The sequence below is a fragment of the Vanessa tameamea genome, chromosome 20 (assembly GCF_037043105.1).
Source record: "Vanessa tameamea isolate UH-Manoa-2023 chromosome 20, ilVanTame1 primary haplotype, whole genome shotgun sequence".
Lineage (NCBI taxonomy): Eukaryota > Metazoa > Arthropoda > Insecta > Lepidoptera > Nymphalidae > Vanessa > Vanessa tameamea.
Window position 1 is genome coordinate 9,427,760 of NC_087328.1, and position 20,476 is coordinate 9,448,235.

The 20,476-nt window shown below is 38.1% G+C and overlaps 1 protein-coding gene across 1 annotated transcript; it reads left to right on the forward strand.

Moving 5' to 3' along the window:
* The first annotated feature begins 561 nt into the window (after positions 1-561).
* Positions 562-17,747, forward strand: LOC113401617 (C2 domain-containing protein 5). The gene is made up of 22 exons (XM_064217988.1): positions 562-1,206; positions 3,961-4,120; positions 4,851-4,991; positions 6,010-6,170; positions 6,470-6,581; positions 7,793-7,859; positions 10,455-10,657; positions 10,727-10,873; positions 11,317-11,476; positions 11,704-11,789; positions 12,145-12,268; positions 12,695-12,786; positions 12,915-13,030; positions 13,348-13,473; positions 14,689-14,779; positions 15,075-15,190; positions 15,273-15,371; positions 15,661-15,801; positions 15,898-16,090; positions 16,602-16,750; positions 16,932-17,036; positions 17,505-17,747. Exons 1-22 carry the CDS (start codon positions 1,027-1,029, stop codon positions 17,553-17,555), a joined length of 2,820 nt encoding a protein of 939 aa, XP_064074058.1. The 5' UTR covers positions 562-1,026; the 3' UTR covers positions 17,556-17,747.
* Positions 17,748-20,476: the final 2,729 nt, after the last annotated feature.

Below are 20,476 nucleotides of genomic sequence, written 5' to 3' on the forward strand. Positions count from 1 at the left end.
AGTAAACATTACCCTAAAATAAAATAAAGACATCTATCTAGGATATACTATTAAAATGTAAATTATATCTAAGTTTATTAATTATCTAAAAAAATATTATAAAAACTTCCAAGAAAGGTAAGTAAAACCGCTATCTCAAATTGTTATTTTGAAAGGCATCGTTTATCGGTAGGAAAGTCGAAACTTCTTAAAATCGTCAGAACAAATCATAAAGACCTAAAAATAAGTTCAGTAGTTCGTAGATTTACAACGATAAAATCAGTAATTAGAATAACATAAATAAACTCGATACATCACATGGAAATAGTTTTTAGAAGGTTTTATAAAAAATAAAGCAAATGGAAACATACTATAAATATTTCCTTGCATTTAAATAATTATTTGAAACATTATAAAATACTACTTGATTATAAAATAAATTTTATGTAACAAATATAAATTATCTGTAAATACTTAATTAATGAAACGAATACCATAATTTTGAGGCTCGATCATTTCCGATAATCGGCATACACAAATTCACCAAAGATTAAAGAAACTTTTTGAATTTACATTTTACCTTACAATTACGATCATTTGACATTCGGGTTGACATTTCGACATCACAGCTGTGGAAAATGTCGCCCGCGTTTCAGAATTATTTATAAAATCTTAGTTCTATAAATAAACATGGGAGAAAATTATAACAACACGCTTTCACTATTGTAGACGGCGTTAAAGGTGTTGTGTTTGTCAAAAATTTAATACGCAGCGTAAATGCGTTGTAAATTTGCAATGTTTACGCCAATGAGAACGTTTATTTATGTATTTGTGTCGTTAAAAATAGTGACTTAGTTGAAAAAGATAATTTAGCTTTAGAATACGACTAGTTATTTTATATTGCACAAATATTCGTGTTTATATAATTAATGGTTAATTTTTCCTAGTGATTAAAATGTGCAAAGTGTTTATTGTAGTGTGAATGATTGGATTATGATACCAAATTAGACCTGTTTATTGTATTGAAGATCCTGTGAAAAAAATAAAATGCCTGGTAAAATAAAGGTTAAAGTGCTAGCCGGTCGTAATTTGCCGGTAATGGACAGGGCAAGCGACACTACAGATGCATTTGTCGAGATCAAATTCGGCGGTGTAACACACAAGACTGATGTATGTCGGAAGTCATTGAACCCTCAGTGGAATAGCACTGAATGGTACAGATTTGAGGTCAGTTTTAGTTCAATTGAAATTAAAATCTGCTTAATTTGATTCTAGGTGAAACATAAATTAAAGTTATACAAGTCTGGACTATAACCCTAAAACGTGACTTAGTGTTTGTTGATTTCTAGGCAGGATATATAATTTTAATTGTACTTATTACCATACTCTGTAATAAAAATGGTGAAAAGGAGTAAATACTGAGTTTCTTGCCGATTCTTCTCGGTAGAACCTACTTTCCTAACCAGTGGAATCTTTACATTTAATTCAACACTTTTAAATGACAATTCAATAGTGCCTTTATGAGCCTGCTTGAATAAATCATGTTTTGATTATATTATCTAATAATTTTTTATTATTAACCATAATTTAAGCTTACTTATAAAGAAATATTGATTTAAAATCAAAAGATATTTTGAAGACAGAACATCTATCTGCATACTTAAACTCAGTATTTTTTAAGTGTACAATGTACAATCTATCATGTAATATTATGTTATACTTGGTGATTATGTTATGATTGGCTTTTGTGTGAGCTGGCTAGGTTACCAAGACAATCATACAATTACTACATAATATATAACCAGATTTGACGAAAAAAAGCTGATTGTGCCAGTGTAAACACAGGTGCAAGCAACATAACAACTGAGTTCCTGAGGTTAGTGATTTCAGTCAATAGTTTGTAGTAATCATTTACCATAAAAAAAATCAAAATATATGTTATTCAAGTAGACTTTTATAAGTACTTTTGAATCTGCATTTAACAAATTATATTAAGTAAAGCTACCACCGGTTCGGAATGTAGATTCTATTGAGAAAAACCGTCAAGAAATCAGGTGGCCCAATTGCCAATTTGTCTAGCTACAAATATAGAATATATACAAACTACTTATTTAATTTACAATCATTAAAGCAGTCTAAAATATTAAAAACCATAGTAAAAAGATGACTATTTAGAAAGAGAAAATGCAACTGTACCCAGTAACGGTAATCCATGCAAATATATCTAAAAGCTTATATGGTACAATAGTGATCTTGGTTTATTTAACTTATATTATCTGGCTAAAAATAAAAGTAGGTGTAACTTGAGAAAAAATATATAAACATTATTAAGAGTTTTAAGTATTTCAAAACTTATGCTAATGTATTACTAATCAACTAGTAATAATAAACATAAATTGGTTTATATTCAATACAATTTTCAACTTTTATTTATAGATAGAAGAAAATATAGTACCTTTTTAATTTCTGTTAGTTAAATTGCCATTTATAAAATTTATTTGTAGATATGAGTAGAAAAAACAAACAAAAGTATGTCAGTACTAAATAACACAAAAGTGAATGTGGTTTACATTAAACTATTTTTGTTTTTGTTAAATATTTCCAAATATAATGTCTATGTAATAAATCAAATTTATACTACATTTTCTATTTATCTTATTATTTGTTAAAAATGTATTTTTGAAATGTAATAAAATAAATAAATAAATTTCTGAATTAGAAATATAAGCGCAATTTAGTCACAGATCGGGGAATAGTAAACATGCCAAGGCCATTTCTCATTTCTGTTTCATAGTTTGGCTGGATTACAAAATTGTATCCAACATACAAGCTATTAATAGATGTGTCTGGCGACTGTCTACTGTAAATTATGGTATAACATTTACTATAGTAATGATAAATGATTTAATTTTTTATTACATTTATATACAAGCAAAACCATTAGCAGACAATTTGTGTCATATATTATATACTATGGTTTAGTATTTTTTTTTCAGTTAGGTATGAGAAAAATAATGTTTTCTCATTTATATATCATTCTCATTATATAACTAAATAGATAACAAATTATCTTTATAGAATATCAAGTCCATTCTGATAATATGGAAGAGGATTTTGAGTTATCTCTGTTTATTGTGTAACTAAAATGGGATTGTCAAAATTTTAATTTATCATTTTTTTATAATCAAGTACTCGTACGTGACAATGGCGAAATAATCTATGCCCTGTCGGAACAACTAAAAGCCATTAAACTAGGAATTGAATTGAATAATCTGGTACTAGATTTTCGATTATTAAGTTTGATTTCACTCATGTTTTTGTAGATTGTTAGCAGTAATGACTACAATTACATTAAAATTGTATGTTTTTATTATAAGTGTTCTCTACTAAGGTTTAAATTAAATACTAAAATTAGCAATGCATTGTTCTATATGGCATTTAATTTATAAAAGTCAATTTCTAACGATTCCATAAAATGTTGGATGATCTAACAGCAGAACACTTTATATGGAGTTATTCATATTTATTGAAATCGATTTTTGCCGCGTTCAAAAAGTATTAAGACGATTTTCTGGCATAGCATATACCCGCTTAAAATCTTATCGGATCACGTTCGTTTATTAGCTATTCGCATTGTCAGATGTCGGGTCTCGGGATAAACTCAGGACTAATTAAAGGACTTTCAATGGTCACTTATCAAGAATTCAATTTTTATCAAGTCTAAAAAGTGTGAACAGAGACAGCCGATTCAAATGATTGTCTGTACTTACGTCGACAAATCAGACGTCGCATTGGGAACAGTGCGATGGCATAAAATCCAAAATTTCTCCTCAAAATTAGAGGAGACCATAACCCCGCTGCTGTAGTTAAACTACAGTACAATTAACTAAAGTCTATAAACGCTTCAGTTTTGGTTTTTGGCAAAATGTCACCAGGAATTTGATCTGGAAGGTGTTCGTCTCATAAAACTTGTTGTAACAGGTTGATGAATCAGAACTCCAAGATGAACCACTTCAACTACGTCTCATGGACCACGACACATATTCAGCTAACGACGCGATCGGTAAAGTCGTTATTAGCCTTGCACCGCTATTGGCAAGAGAGGCAAATAATGCAAACGGGACCACAGGCCCACCAGGCGGTGAGTATTTTTTTTTTTAAATAAAAAATCCGGTATTTTTATTAAGTCCTTGGTATGTATGTATTTCTTCCAATGCGTGAGGAGGATCATCCCGTTTTGCTGAAGAGGATTGTTATGTGATTTTTGGTCATATAAAATGAATTAAATACATTAACCCTTTTCGTACGTTTATATGTTTTCTTATAAGAATACCTGCCTTTTTGTCAATTACTCGGGTAACTTTATTTTCATAATATATTTAGGATAAGTATTACATTTTTTTGGATTTTTTTTGAACCAATATTAGAGCTTTTAAAATTATCGTACGTTCGTAACAGCATTATCTAATAGTAAATAATTATCTTTACACGATAGTCAGACTTGTTGTATGTATGTAACAAAAGTATGCTACTAAGTAAAAAATACTGCCAACTGCTGGACTTTGGGCTGCAACAGGGAATATTTTAAGAGAAAAAGCCAATATTTTTTTGTTCGGCCCCAAAGTTTGGACCCAGGTCCTCGGGAACTATCGGCTTCATATCTAGACCAACAAGGATACTTAAAAAAATAACATAGTTATTGTACTTGATTATATTGTTAGCGTAACAAAGCCTGTGCAAAATTTCAATTGGATCGATTAAGTCGAACTAGTTTAAATTAAATTGCAAGATTTAAGCCACACATACAAACAGGTTAAGTTAAATGAAAGCTTGAAGTTAATTAAATGTTGTTATTTCTTCGGAATATCCAGGTGCCGTTATGTCCGGCTGGATACCGGTGTTCGATACAATGCACGGTATCCGCGGGGAGCTGAATGTTATCGTGAAAGTGGAACTATTCTCGGACTTCAATAAGTACAAGACGTCTAGTTGTGGCGTGCAGTTCTTTCACTGTAAGACGAATTTGAGTTAATTATGAATTTCGAAAAATACCGAAAGTTGAGGGTAAAACCTTCGAGCGAACATTTCGATTAATTTGTGATTCTAATTTTATAAGCTCGGCGGTTATGGAAAACTGCATATTATGTCGGTTGACATTTTATATACTTATATCTACCATCGTGTATTTTTTTTTATTGAAAGAGATTCGCAAATGAGTCTCCTGGTGGTAAGATGGAAACCATCGCACATAGACACATTTAAATAGAGTATAATGGAAACTCACAATATCTGCGATGTTCGGCTAAGATACACATGGTCTATCTATTGGACCATCTAGGCCTTTGTTTATAAATATATGTTTTTATATACATCAATTTTTTTTTTTTATGGCATTGATTGGCGGACGAGCTTATGGGCCACCTGATAGTAAGTGGTCACCACCGCCCATAGACAAAGGCGCTGTAAGAAATATTAATCATTCCTTACATCAACAATGCGCCACCAACTTTGGGAACTAAGATGTTATGTCCCTTGTGCCTGTGATTACACTGGCTCACTCGCCCTTCTAACCGGAACACAACAATACAGAGTACTGTTATTTGGCGGTAGAATATCTGATGAGTGGGTGGTACCTACCCAGGCGGGCTTGCACAAAGCCCTACCACCAAGTAAAAGTAAAACTATAAGGTTTAAACTTAGTAAGTTTAAATAGCCATAATGTAATAAAATTATAAATGGTAATAACCTTAACAGTCACCACAGCTGAACTTAAACCTGAACTCCTCAGTGGTCTGACCTAAATTTTTCGCAAGATTTTAATTTTAAAATCAATAATGATATTATTAATGCGAAAGTAATTCTGTCTGTCGCGCTTTCACGGTCAAACGTCGGAACCGAATTTGATGAAACTTACTATGAAGCAAGCTTTAATCCCAAGGAAGGATATAGACTACACTTTTATATACCTAACGTTTTAAAGAATAATATCAAATGTTAGTTTATTATAAAATAGAATATAAATACTTACAGGCCCAATGATACCACCTGGATACAGAGCGACTACAGTTCACGGCTTCGTCGAGGAGTTGATAGTGAACGATGACCCCGAATACCAATGGATCGACAAGATCAGGACACCGCGAGCGTCTAACGAAGCCAGGCAGGTTGCCTTCATCAAACTTAGTAACCAGGTAGGATAAATGAATGAGTACTTTAACTTAATCATGGGTTTATCGGCTCTTTCAAGTACTTGAAGCTAATTAGGTAAAAAGTGGAGGTGAGGGGCCCACTTATTTAAGGAACTTCTCAGTACCCAAGTTTAGACCACCTGTCCATTTCTGACGTAGCCATTGCCCGACATAATTTTGCATATTTGCCAATTCGCCTTCCTAGTATAATATTTAAAGAAACGGATTCTCTCTAGCTTTCTGACTAATCATCAATAGACATTCTAAGATGTTCAGACAGTTGAAATATTTATCTATTTCAGGTGCAACGGTTAGTCGGTTTGAAAGCAGCTGAGCTGGGAGCGAACGCTGTGGTCGGTTACCAGCAAGACTTTGATTTGGAAGGAGAGGCGGGTGTTGTTGCTCGAGCTATCGGTGAGAATTTAGCAAACTATTTCTTATAAAATAAAAATAAAAATTCAAGAGATTTTAGTAAGTCTTTTGAATTGTTTTGCTTATAAATTGTATTATTATTTTGATAGAAGTGATAGCACATGCCCAAAACACACTATTCACATTAAAGGGGTACTCATATAGGTTTTAGTTAAACGGCCGGTCGTATGGGCCATCTGATATTAAGTGACCATCGCTTAAAGATATCGACAGTTTCGGAAATATTAAACAATAAATTCAACGTCAAAGTACCAAAAATAATACCAAACGGTAAAACCCTTGTGTCTATTACCTATACTAATATTATAAATACAAAAGTAACTCTGTCTGCCAGTTACGCTTTCACTGCCAAACCACTGAATCAATTCTGCTGTAATTCGTTGCGAAGCAAGCTTGAACCCTTAGAACGGATATAGGATTCTTTACTCAAATCTTCAAAAGATAAAGTTGGAGATGAACGGTTGTATAATACTCTTAGTTCTCGAAGGACTCAATTCGTGACTGAAACTGCGGGTAGAGCTAGTTATTCAAATATATGTCACAATGGACTCAACCTTTAAACCGGAACTAGAGTCACGATGATGACTATCACAAAGATCCAAATGCGCACTACATATTTGACGATCCTAATATAATTTTTCATTTTTCAACCTTCTGAATTGGTACCCCCCAGTTAGCAGATATTCTAGAAACAGCAATACTTACTATTATTGTGTACCAGTTGATCGATTGATTGAGATGAGTGATTCAGTGTAACTACAGGTATAAGGGACATAACATCTTAGTTCTCATCATTGGTGACGCATTGCCGATATCAGGAAACTATTCCTGTTTATACTTCTAACAGCGCCTTGGTGGTAGGGTTCTGTGCAAGCCCGTCTGGGTAGGTACCACCCACTCATCAGATATTCTACCGCGAAATAACAGTACTCTATATTGTTGTGTTCCGGTTAGAAGGGTGAGTGAGCCAGTGTAATCACAGGCACAAGGGACATAACATCTTAGTTCCCAAAGTTGGTGGCGCATAGGTGATGTAAGGAATGGTTAATATTTCTTACAGAAAAAAAAAAGCGCCAATGTCTATGAGTGGTGACCACTAATCATCATGTGGCTTATCAGCTCGTTCTACCTATTTTATATACAAAAATAGTATTAAGGTAGCAGTAGTTGCTGAAGTGCGATTTCTCCTAAAGGTACAGCTGTTAGTATAACGGCACTGCCGACGCCGAGCTACCCGACAAACATACCCTGTACTCAACAGTGAGTATTTCGTTTGTAGTATATTATCATGAATTTATTTCTAGCTTTGAATTATTTACAGTTTAAAATCGTATTCATTGGTTTTAATTTCCCAAGAATTGGAACCCTATATATATAAAAAAAAAAAAAAAACATAATTTCTTATATACAAACGTACACGCTTTTGATGTACTTAATGTTTTTAGAGATTCATTATTTTAACTAAAATATGTATTAATTTACTAAGATCGTAATTTTAACAAAATATACTCATGGAAATATGTTTGCATGGTTTGCCCTGTGTTGCTCGTTGTTGCCTTAAATCATTAGACAATTAAAAAAGTACTTGGACATTTTAGCGACAGACGAAGAAAGCATTACAGACTTGAATCAATACTATCAAACTCACCAAGAGGAATTGCAACGTATTGTGAGCATTTTAAATCCTAACGCTACGGCGTTTCTAGACGAAGCAGACAATATCGACGATGACGAAAAAAGTTTAGACCTGTCCACGCAAAAACAGCAGAGTCAGAAAACTTATACCGGTGATCTTTCTATCTATCAAGACGACTATGTCGCTCAGAAAAGCCTAAGACATTTGTCCGAAGATCAGATCGATCTAAACAAACTTTTAAATCGCGAAGATCCTACAGAAAACGCGGGTCCTTTAAAAGCTATAAAAAAGATAAAAGATAATTTATTCTCGAAAAAGTTTAATAAGCGGTCCCGGAAACCGGAACTGCAAGATGATCAAGTCTCGCTTCAATCGACTTCTTCGGATACGTCTCGTATATCGCTGACAGATATTAAGAAGGAGATAAAGAAAATTAAGAAATTGAAAGTAAAAAAGCTTCTCAAAGTTGAAAATAAAGAGGAGGAAGGTCACGGTATGGCTTCAATACTCGCTCGATCAGTGATGCATGCCGATAGAAGTTTAGCTCGTATTTCTGAACATCAAGACTCAGAGAGCTCTCCTTGCTCAACTTTACGACGAACTAGTGAGTCGGAACCAGTTTTGAATTTATCCGACGAAGATGGAACAGATTTTGCGAATAAAAACCGAGGAAATATAAGCGGTAATATACCAGAGATTCACTGTAGTTCATTAGAAAATATAAAGAGTCCAGATATGGAACGTGAAAGAAAGATATCAGAGTCGTGTCCTCCTACTCCTGTAGCAGTACGAACCGATAATCTTCTGAAATTACCTGGTGATGTCGATTATTTTGGTTCGATTTCATCTGCGCTTTCTGCTGATAGCTCAGAAATATACACGTCATCAGACGAAGACGATGAAAGCTTTGGAATGAAAAGTGATCCCGAACCATCATTGGAAACAACAAGTTCTGTAGTACAATCGGTACTCAGTAATGACGTAGATCCAAATTTTATCGCTCAAATGGAAAAGAAACTGACAGTTCTTGAACTAACAAACAACGACACGGTGAAAAAAATAAAAAACGTAGAAGAAAAACCAGATAACAATGTAATCATAGAAACCACTGATCCCGAAAAAGTATTACAAAAAGATAACACCACCAATAGTGAATCAGAGGCCGTCGACTCCAAGATTTCTCCAGCTCGGGATCACACGTGTGTAACTTCGTCAAATTCACACTCTATAAATATGGCTAATCCTTTTGCGCATAAAAAAGCTTCGAAGAGTATTAGCGCACCGTCATCCCCTATAGAAAAGAAAGGTTTCATGTATCGCTCCTCAAAACAGATTAAGCGACAAATATCAAAGATTTCAAAAAGCAGCATGATCAAGAGCTTATCACATTACTCGTTGTTACCAAAGAAAAAGCACATTGATCCTAAAACCGCAATGAGTCAACCTGGATCCGCTTCTGATGTTACCTCTAAAGCTCCTAGTGAAACCGTATTAGGTTCTCCTTTTCTATCTTATACAGATTTGATAAGTTTAGATAAGGAAGGGTATAGTTCTTATAATCGTCTTCACAAAAGTGATGAAATCATAACATCTAAAGTATCAATGTATATAGGATCCGAACCAGTATCTCGGGCCTCCTTGAGTGGTACATCGAGTATGAGAGACGAACATCATTATTACGAACAAAAGACATTGAAAAAAGACAAATCCAAACTCAAACCAACTGGTTTAATTCATACCGCTATGGAAACAATTTTAATCGATAAAGTAGAATCCTTATTAATTCCTACAAGTCCTGATCCGATTAAAACTGAAGATCAAAAATTCTTTGCCGATGTCAATGAGAAATTAGAAAAAGTTGAAGAAGCACAGATAAAAGAACGTAGCCGCGTTGAAGGCCCTGTGCAAAATAAGGGCGTGATAGAAAACGAAAAGAATCAACGAAAGTTAGTTAGACAAGATAGCATTCGTTCAGCAAGTGATACAGTGTCGTCTAAAATGTCCAAGATTGTAGATCCTAACGTCATTCCATGCAAATTAATTCACACGCCAGTTCTTCAACATTTCCATCCTATACTTAGTGGCCCGCCCTTAGAGACCATTCCATCCTTGCCGGAGGTCAGTGTAGATAGAACCGAGAGTCTAGACGTAGAGGGTGTTGAACCTACTAACAGTGTTAGCGTGTGTTGTAACTCGCATGCAGCGTGCGGTGTTGACAGGAGCGAGCGAGAACGAGATAAGTACGATAAAGACAAGAACGACAAGGAAAAGGGATCGCCCAGACATGCGAGGCACGAATCGTACGGAGGCCGGGACCCGGTTGCGCCTGCCACTGTGCAGAGTTCATCATTACACTCTTCGTCCACTCCGATGGGTATACATAGACGATCGTCTGATTCTGATCTCAGCGTGACGCCAAAAGGTCAGTAAATATAGTATAAAAATAACTAGTTATGTATCACTCTCTTTTAATTCTGGATTTTTAATAAAGGCAACTCCTTAAACGCTTCGACTGGCAACACTGGAACCGGCGGGGGCGCTATTCTACGACCATCGATGAACAGCAACAATATAGACATGTTGGAGTACCCCTTCCTCACTATGACCGAGTATCCTCCGGGTTTCATTGTTCATATCGGTAAGAGAAGGAATTGATACAATATAAGATATAGCTAGGCATAGCTTTTATACATTTCAGCGGGCAAATTCTACTTATACATATATATGTTACGTTCCCGACTCTATTCCAATCAAATTTGGACTATTCCTCACAAAAATAAACCTCAGCTTAATCGTAACCGTTATTATACGATCCCGATTGTATTCCGATGCAACTTCGATAGAACTGCAACTAGGTCGTTGTGGAAAACGGTCGAATGGCAACGATAACGTCTTAATTCGATTCTGATAAAATGGCTTTTAAATTTGTTTGTAGAATTGGTGCCCAGTTCTGTAACAGAATTTTTTGAATAGTTTTGACTAGTATGACTTTCAAATACCAAAAAGGAGAAACGTAAAACGAGCCTCCAAACAATCACAATTAGTCCAAACAATAATAACCCGTGCGTTCCCCGTCGGCAGGCGGCACGGTGTGCGCGCGCTCCGTGAAGCTGGTGGACGGCGGCGGGGAGAGCGCGGCGCGCGCGGCGTGGTGGGCGGAGCTGCGCACGGAGCTGCGCGCGCACGCACGGGCTCTGCGCTGCACCGCCGTGCTCGCCTACACCGAGCGCGCCGCCGTGCGGTCGGTCACGCCCGCTAGCTAACTATATCCCTCACTACATCCGATGTGTATATCACTGTGACGTACGCTCCGCTAAAGATGATCATTTAAGATGTCGGCCGTCTTAAATGATTATATTTTGCGGAGCGGTCATTAAAAAAAGAAACATCTGAGATAGAAATGATTCAAAATAATGTTGTGTACGCCGTATTGTGTACGTGAGAATTACATTTGGCTTGATATTTCAGCGAAGATGTATGCGTCCTGTCCGCTTCCGGCACCGCCGCGGTCATCAACCTTGACTGCGATTTCACCGTCGACGAGCCCACAGTGTGTAAGTGCGATTGACGTTTATATAAACTAATAAAATGTAACTTATTAAAACACAAATAATACAAGAACGTTCGTAATAAACACAAGCAAAGTACTAGCAAAAGTATTTGTCTATGTATTAATAAAAATATTATTTAGAAGCGCTTTAAGCAAAAACCGCTGAATATATTGTTATGACACAATTATATTAAGGTTTTTGGTTAACATTATCAAACATACAATATAATTCAATGTACAATATAGCCTCAACGTGCTCGAGTAGCTAGTTATAAATAAATACAAAAGTATAATATGTATCTCCGATGTAACGTAATGTTTTTCATTATTTTGTTAATATAAAATTCATTTTTTTACAGTGAACACTGGTTCTAAGAACACGTTAGAAGAGTCAGAAATCGAACCGTGCTCCATAGCGCACGTGCCTTACTCTCCAGGGGCGGGGCCTTATCGCGCTGAGCTAGCTACGTGTGGAGGATGCAGGTAACAAATCGCTTAATCAGCTCACTTTGGAACATATAAGATTAGCCATCTATGCAGGACGAGAGCCGAGATGAGCCAGTGGTTAGAACGCGACCATCATAACCGATGATTGCGAGTTCAAACCCAGGCAAATACCACTGAATTTTCGTGTGCTTAATTTGTGTTTATAACTCATCTCGTGCTCGGCGGTGGAGGTGAACATCGTGAGACAACCTGCGTATGCCTAAATTCAAAGAAAATCTGTTATATGTGTTGAATACTCATATAACAGAATATTCCAACATATTCCAACACGCAGTGGAGCAGCGTAGTGGAATATGCTCCAAACTTTCTCCTCAAAGGGAGAGAAGGCCTTAGCCCAGCAGTGAGAAACTTACAGGTTGTTAATGTTGTAATGTTATATATAATATTATTATGTATATACAGGAGAGCAAGAGTACCGTCAGTTCTTCTAGCTACGTGCGCGAAACCCAACAGACTCGCTTCATACCCTAAAGCCATAACGCTTACAGCTGTTGGTGAGTTATATTGTTTCAGTTAGATTTGAGTTCGAGTCTTATTTACTTTCTTATCTTAAAGTAAATAGATCTAAATCATGTTTAATTGTATAAAGCTAATCTTAATAATAATGTGTTCCCATCCCCAGCGGCTCGGGGCCGTCGTGCCGTCGGCGCGGAAGCCGGAGCGCGGGATCTGTCCGACCAGCTACCCTTCCTCGAGTATGAACTGCACAAGCTGCTGCTCGCCAAGTTGAGAATGCAGGTACACTAAAATATTTTCTTTTCTTTAATAAATATTGAAAGCAATATAAATAAATACACCCAAAGAGCCCTGTTTACTTCTAATTTATTTATGATGCGATTTTGAACATATCAAACATTACAACGCCGAGGTGACCTTTAAAAATTTATCGTTGACTTTAGATTGTGAATTTTTTTTTGTTTATTTTCATATTTCTCACATATTTCTAAAGTTGTTTTGTTTCCACGAGATGAGTATTCATTATGGGGCTATACTTATTATCAAATACAAAAATAGTGTTATTATGCAATGTGTTTCAACAACTGGCTCTTCCGCAGGGCGCGAACGCGATCTTCTCGCTGCAGACGCAGATCGCGATCGGCGAGCGCAGCGTGCTCGCGCTCGCCAGCGGCACCGCGCTGCGCCTCGCCGCGCTGCCCGCGCCCGCGCCGCCGCGACTCAAGGTCACTCGCGTACACCTACACACGCACACTCACACACGCACCGCGCTGCGCCTCGCCGCGCTGCCCGCGCCCGCGCCGCCGCGACTCAAGGTCACTCGCGTACACCTACACACACGCGCACTCACACACGCACCGCGCTGCGCCTCGCCGCGCTGCCCGCGCCCGCGCCGCCGCGACTCAAGGTCACTCGCGTACACCTACACACACGCGCACTCACACACGCACCGCGCTGCGCCTCGCCGCGCTGCCCGCGCCCGCGCCGCCGCGACTCAAGGTCACTCGCGTACACCTACACACGCACACTCACACACGCACCGCGCTGCGCCTCGCCGCGCTGCCCGCGCCCGCGCCGCCGCGACTCAAGGTCACTCGCGTACACCTACACACACGCGCACTCACACACGCACCGCGCTGCGCCTCGCCGCGCTGCCCGCGCCCGCGCCGCCGCGACTCAAGGTCACTCGCGTACACCTACACACACGCGCACTCACACACGCACCGCGCTGCGCCTCGCCGCGCTGCCCGCGCCCGCGCCGCCGCGACTCAAGGTCACTCGCGTACACCTACACACACGCGCACTCACACACGCACCGCGCTGCGCCTCGCCGCGCTGCCCGCGCCCGCGCCGCCGCGACTCAAGGTCACTCGCGTACACCTACACACACGCGCACTCACACACGCACCGCGCTGCGCCTCGCCGCGCTGCCCGCGCCCGCGCCGCCGCGACTCAAGGTCACTCGCGTACACCTACACACACGCGCACTCACACACGCACCGCGCTGCGCCTCGCCGCGCTGCCCGCGCCCGCGCCGCCGCGACTCAAGGTCACTCGCGTACACCTACACACACGCGCACTCACACACGCACCGCGCTGCGCCTCGCCGCGCTGCCCGCGCCCGCGCCGCCGCGACTCAAGGTCACTCGCGTACACCTATACACACGCAAAAGCACACGCGCTCACAAACACACGAGCACACACACACAGGGTGTGTCCTTAAAGGATGGTAATAGATGGTAAAAGATGTTAAAGTCCGTAAAATATGGTATGTCGACGTTTGTTGTGCTACTGAAATGGATTCAATGTAAATACTAAAATTCGCATCTTTTCGCAAAGATTTACTTTTGTTTTGTAGGGATAACCCTAGAGTCACGTAGTTAAAACACTGCATATTCCGAAACGCGTTATTTTGGATTAAACAAATTTTTATATTCCAGGCGTCAGAAAACGACAAAAATGCTATTGAAATTCAAAAAGCTTTATGGGACACGTTCGTGGCGAACAAGGCGGCAAACGGCTACGATATCGGTATGAATTTATGATTCAAATATATTCTTTGTAACTTTAATATTGTAAAATAGTTCTCAAATAAATTTTATTTTTTGACTGTTATATTTTTCATTTCATATATATTAATTAAGCTTTATTATTATGATTATTTAAGCTTTATTATTTCAGTATTCTAGAAAATTTAGACTATAAAGCATATATTATAGTGAAATACTATAATTAATCAATAATTTAAAATTTAATCAATTATATGTCGGAATTTTGGAAAAATATCTAATAGCATTTTTAATTAAATATGTGTGTGTGTGTGCAGGGGCACCTGAGCTGAGCAGCGCGGGCTGCGTGGAGGCGGAGGGCGACGAGGCGCCGGCGCTCGACCTGTGCGCCGACAAGGACGCCTGCGTGCTGGAGCTGGACGAGGCCGAGGACGTCAGTGCCAACTCACGTAACTCGTTCTATATCATTTTGAACGATTTTCTGAGTTTACTGAAATGTCGTTTTTGGTGTGCAGGTGGAGACAGCACGTGCGCTGTGCGTGCGTCGCGCACACATGTGTGTGTTGACTACTGCACAGCGCACCGCCAACGCGCCGCCGCACGCATTCACGCAGGTACCAAAATTGCGTACACCATCTCCAAATTTGCCTTTAAACAATGCTAAAATGTTTAATATACGAGAAAAAACTATTTTATGGTCATCATATCCAAATCGCTATATTTTCAATCGAATCACATAGTGCATTAATTTCATATGATTATGAGGTATACCATGCTCAGTTTTATTAAATTGTGTCACAAGCGACGCGTGTAACAAATATAATCGTCCTCTACTTGAAAATTAGTGTTATGGATCCCGTAAGGATAAAATTCAGCCATAGAATAAGAACCCGTCGCACGCAGGTGTGGCGCGCGCGCCTGGGCTCGGGCGGCGCCAGCGCCGAGCGGCTCGTGGCGTGCGCGCTCACCGGCGCCGCCTACAAGCTGCGCCGCCTGCAGCCCGCCGCGCTCGCCGCCACCTGCTTCCAGCTCGACGCGCCCGAGGTACGTGTGCGCCTCTTCTTGCAACGGCATATCAGTGCCAGTATTTATAGTATATAATATGAAACATATCTATAAGAAATTTCGTTTTATTTTTAGGATGAAATTCAGCTCGTAGTATCAGGGACGGCCATCCCTCTGCTGGATCCGTCCAAAGCCGAGTACAGCAACGGCGATAGAGCGACGGTGGACGGAGACGACGATATATTCGCGCTCGATGAGGAGCAGCTGGTGAAGCCGCAAAGCGAAGCCGTCGACGATAGGAATAACGCACCGGTAGGAAGTGTTTATATTATCCGATTTTGTTTTCTTAAATAAATTGAAAGTGTTAATGCTCTATCGAAAGAGTACTTATATCAGGGATGTTCGCTTACCTCCGTAACCGTGACCGAAACAACATTAAAAAATATATTTAGTATAATTTTATTATTGCATGGTATTACATTTAAAGGGAGTGGCTAACTGTATTTTAAAGTCAAAAATTTTTTGTTTTTTTTTTTCTGGTATTATACTTAATTAAGTATTAACAAATATATAACATAACATAACAGCTATAATATAACAGCTTACAAATAGAGTCAAATTGATATTTTATAATTTTCTCTATTACAATTTCTGAATAATCTAAAGGCCTTCACTGAAACTATCCGAAACAATCGAATAATCCGAAAGAATTTCGTATCGGTAATCGTTCCTGAAACTGGTAAAATATTATTAATCTATCCGTATCCCGATCCGATGCCATGTACTTGTAACATTACAGAGTGCGGGCGGCGGCGGCGGCGGCGGCGGCGGCGGCGCGGCGCGCGTGTCGCTGTCGACGCTGGGCGGCGCGGTGCGGGCGCGCGCGTGCCGCCGCGTGTGCGCGCTGCGCCTGCTGTTCGTGCGCGAGACCACCGCCGTGCGCGAGCTGGGCGGCCTCAGCGGCTTCCTGCACACCTTCACCTGCGAGGTCTCCTCTCGTTCCTCCCGCCTCCACCCGCAGAATACGTACAATCGCGGCGAGATTGTAGCACCCGTTGATAAAAAATCTATTCTTTTTGTTTTGTTTCTTTTTTATCATATACCTTGTAATGTACCTGTCGTTACACATTAGGTGAGTACTTCCGGTAATGCGACCGCCTTTCCCGCAGGTGCTGGCGATCGCGCGCGCGTACGCGGCAGCGCTGGGCGGCAACGCGCTCACGTCGCTGTACCTCGCGCACCTGCTGCTGCACCACAACGCGCACAAGAACCAGGTGATGCACACAGGCTCACGCACGCCTACACACGCAGTGTAGTCATCTATTCGGATCACTATAAAATATAAGAAGTTCAACAATATTATACTATGCACTTATGCTGTAAAATTTAGTAGATAACAAACATAACAAAATATGTAATCATTATTAGGGCAGAGACTTAACCCAAGAGCTCAGGATCATGTTGGGTCATTCACTTTGTGAGACATTGACATTGGTTTTTTTTCTCTGGAAAGCACATTTTCCAGTGTCCCCACATGGAAGCGGAATTGTACACGCAGGTGCCTTAAACGCCAGGTTAACCCCACTAAAAACAAGCGGCACCCACTCCGTCTTTTAGTAGGATATTACGGGCTGCGCATACTAACGTGACGGACATTTACATTGCCTGTTATTATGACTGATTAATTATCTAAGATTAAAATGCTTGAAATAATTTAAAAAAACTAATACTTTTCGTTTCAGGGTCAATGTCTTCTATCAGTGGGCGGTGACGTCGTGCATGTTACCTATTAAATATATACCTTAATCGACTTACTGACAAAGGTTGCGACAGTTGAAAGGTTACAAATCGATTTATCTCTCTCTGACATCAGTGTTTTGATCTTTGAAAGAAAGAGATAAAGCATTGAAACTGTTCAACCAATATATACAAGGCTCATTAGTAAGGGGGTAGTAATATAATCAGCACTAATACATCTTTTGTTTTAATTATAAGATGTAAATTAAAAAAGTAATATTGAGCTACTTGTATTATTTTTTTTTCGATATTATTAAAGGCCGGCCGCTGAGAGAATCAGTTCTGACGTCTGTCAGTTTGTCATGACACCAAGAATAAACAGTTGACAATTGACATAACCTTGTAACAATGCGATATAGATTAAAAAAATATTTTCGTATTTTTTTTTAAATAAGAACCGGGAATTCTTTCTGATCACGTCAATATTCTAATTTTAAGTCTTGTTAAACAGTAAAGCGCAAATTGTTGTAATAATATTACATACTAACCGAATCGCGCTGCATATTCTGGTGTAAGTGTTATGTGTATCGGTTTAATAGGTTTTTCGGATAGCGATACAGCTAAAATTTAGTGCAATTTTATAACGTGAATCGTAAATTGACATATTAATACTAAAGCGCCATTTTATTTGTCACTTAAAGTCGTATTGTTAATCGCGGACTTGTAAGGACGCGTTCTGTCATCGGTCGGATGAATGAAGGGGTATTACTTCTCGAACGTTTATACATAAATGTGAAAGTTTGGTTTTAAATTGATACAATAGCTGAAGCATATGAATAGAATTTGATAGCCGTATTTTATCTATGGTTGACTTTATGGTTTTGTAATTCTTTTAGTTTTTCGACTAAAGTGAGCTCTATGACATATATTGTCATTAGATTTAAAAATCGTTTTACAATGTCTTTACATAAATAGCCATTTTTAAATGTTACGTAATTTAGTTACTGCCTTGAATATTTGCAGTTACTGAAAAAAAAAAACTATTGAATATGCGTTGAAAACATGCTTTCATTCGGTAGCCATTTTTGTATATCTTCTTCGCATGTACAATATTCTCTCTAGTAGTATAGAATTTATAGTCACAAGCACCAAATGTATGTGCATTGCTTAATAGTTGTGTGGTTTAAAATCCCGTTGCCAGGTTCGACCCACACACACATGCAGGTGAAGTTGAGTGCTCGTAAACAATTATATCAAATGAACGATATAGTTGAGTTCATTCTTATTATTTCACTTTGAAACTTGGCAGATGGGATATCTCTCTAATTTTAAATTTAATCAGATATGTAGTAAAAAGTTTTACTAAAATAATTTGCTAACATCGATTTTAATCTGTGGCAAAACGATATTACTTTATCAAATGGAGAAACACTAGTCGAGTCCAATAGCGGGAGTAAAGATAACCGTTTGGTATACGAGGCTCAACCTAGTCCGATGATTCGTAACAGAATTTAATTTTGCACACGTATGCCTTATCAAACGGTACGAATAAGAGGATTTTTAGAAATGAATCTTGTGATGTTAGGAATATGGAAATCGATATTTGGGCTGATTTTAATAAGATGAAGGCAGATGCTAAAAAAAAATCGAAAATTCATCACCTAATAGAGTGAAACTTAGGATGCAAATTTGTACGGAATTCGTCATTGAAAGTTGGTCCATGGAAATTGATATTAAGTCTACCGTTTATGAGTAAAAATAATAATATTTTATGAGTGGATGGTACCTACCAGAACTTTCTTGCCCAACCTTGAATTGATATAGTTCGAGATATATATGGTATTGTTATTGATCCGTAAAAAAATGGCGTTTTGAAAGTCAGTGAAATTGTTACAGCTTCGAAGAGAAATTAAATCATAAAATCGTACATCTACTCGGATTTATTTATCTCTACTCATTTGCAATTGGAATATAATGTACTATTGATATATAATTACTTATCTGTGTGATTTAAAATACAAAGTTCTTCAGCTAACAAATCTCAACCGTATGTTTGATTACAGTACAATTAGGATTATTTGAATTTAAGTTGTACTGTTCATCATTAGTGTATACATTTAAATATTTATATTTGAATATAATATTATGTCAAGAAATTACGGATTTATTCGTACTTGGTGTGATTGTAGTCGCCTTTAAGATTCCCGTTGCAATGCAACATTTGATACAGTTAAAATCGATTATGTTACGTTGAAATCAATTTTGAAACTAGTGAATAATTTATTTCTTGCCAGATTTAGTTTTTAGTTTAAAAATGTTCCTTTATGCACATTTGAATAGAATCAGTAAGTTTAGTCGCCTGTAGTAATGTGAGTTCGAGATGAGTGGACTTTGGTGCTACAAACTTAACAATTTAATAAAAGCGATATTTTTTTTTAATAGCAACGTAATCTTTGGATGCTTTTTTCGTAACGGTTTATTTTTCATTTACTTTGAATTTTTACGTACTATTTTAGCGAAGTACTCGACTGTAATGTAGTTTTTTTAATCAATTTACATAAGTATATATATATAATTTTTGTACGAACATATATAGTACGTAGATTTTGGCAAAGGTAATTTTCGTAAAATCATATATGTATTTATTTTTATATTTTATAAAAACTACTTAATTATTTGTTACGGTGATTAAATCGTAATTTTTAATATGTATGATAGGCACTTACGACCGTCCAGCAACCGAACTTCGAACCCAAACGAATTGATCGATTGTATGACCACGAGAATTCCGAACTTCCGAAAATCATTAATATTTCACACACAACTGCAACTTAAACTTGACAGCCACTCTTTACGGAATTGCGTTCGATTCGATATCAGTCGAATTCGATGTACGCATTTTGAAATACATATGTAATTTCTATAGCTTTTAATGTTTTCTAAACGTCAAATATGTATCAAGCAATTAGTGCTTTTT